This window comes from Nicotiana tabacum, chromosome 17 (genome assembly GCF_000715075.1).
Source record: "Nicotiana tabacum cultivar K326 chromosome 17, ASM71507v2, whole genome shotgun sequence".
NCBI lineage: Eukaryota > Viridiplantae > Streptophyta > Magnoliopsida > Solanales > Solanaceae > Nicotiana > Nicotiana tabacum.
Window position 1 is genome coordinate 36,058,744 of NC_134096.1, and position 1,220 is coordinate 36,059,963.

The 1,220-nt window shown below is 38.8% G+C and overlaps 1 protein-coding gene across 1 annotated transcript; it reads right to left on the minus strand.

Annotated features, from left to right (window-relative positions):
• Nucleotides 1-507: 507 nt before the first annotated feature.
• On the minus strand, nt 508-849 carry LOC107824163 (uncharacterized). The gene has a single exon (XM_016650902.2). It carries the CDS (start codon nt 847-849, stop codon nt 508-510), a length of 342 nt encoding a protein of 113 aa, XP_016506388.2.
• Between the last annotated feature and the right edge of the window lie 371 nt (nt 850-1,220).

Here is a 1,220-nt window from a genome sequence, read left to right on the forward strand (position 1 = left end):
TCGATCAATCAAGGATCCCTGCATGGATTGACTCTGCAGGGTCTCTCTAGTCTCTAAGATTTTCCTGATCACCCATTCTGCAGCCTTAGGTGTAGGCATATGCTCCAAGTCTAATTTTTTGATGTAGTAGTTATGAACCCATTTTATCCACAAGCAATCTTTTTTCTTGCAACAACCTATAATTGCTTGATCACAATAGCTTTGTTCCAAGTGCACAGGTTTATGACATTCAGGCCCCCTGCAGTTTGGGGCATACAAACTTTTTCCCAGGATAACATTTTTTTTTCTTTTTTTGGTGATGGATGCCTCACCACTCCATAAGAATGATCTACATATTGTTTCAATCATCTTCATAACCTTCTTGGGTAGAGGGAATATTTGTGCCGAGTAGGTTTGAATACCAAACACCACTGATTTGATCAGTTGTAGTATGCCAGAGTAAGAAAGTAGCCTTGCAGGCCAACAACTAATTATTGTTGTGATCTTCTCAATTAGGGGCAGACCAATCTACACAGTTAATATTTTAGAAGACAGTGGTACTCCTAAATATCTGAAAGGAAGAGTACCCTCTTCAAACCTCAGTAAGTTCAAGATATCCTGCTTTTTATATGATTCCACCCCAGCCAGGTAAATAGAGCTTTTATCAGTGTTTGCTTGTAGTCGAGAAGCTGTAGAAAAGCTTTGAAAATCCCTTTGAAGGAGTTTAATGGATTCAATGTCTGCTATACAAAACATGAGTAAATCATCAGCAAAACAAATGTGAGTTATGCCCATCTTCCTACATCTAGGATGAAAGTTGAAATCACCATTCTCTGCAAGCTGCATCATTTCTCTTTGTAAGTACTCCATACCAATGACAATGAGGTAAGGGGATATAGGATCCCCTTGTCTAATCCCTCCCTTTCACCAACAACTAATTCTTGATGTGATCTTCTTAATTAGGGCCAGACATTGTTGCATTGTTAATTTTTTAGATGACAGTGGTACTCCTAGATATATGAAAGGAAGAGTACCCTATTCAAACCCCTATAAGTTCAAGATATCCTGCTTTTCATATGCATCCACCCCAGCCAGGTAAATAGAGCTTTTATCAGTGTTTGCTTGTAGTCGAGAAGCCGTAGAAAATCTTTGAAAAGCCCTTTGAAGGAGTTTAATGGTTCAATGTCTGCTCTGCAGAACATGAGCAAATCATCAACAAAACAAATGTGAGTTATTCCCAG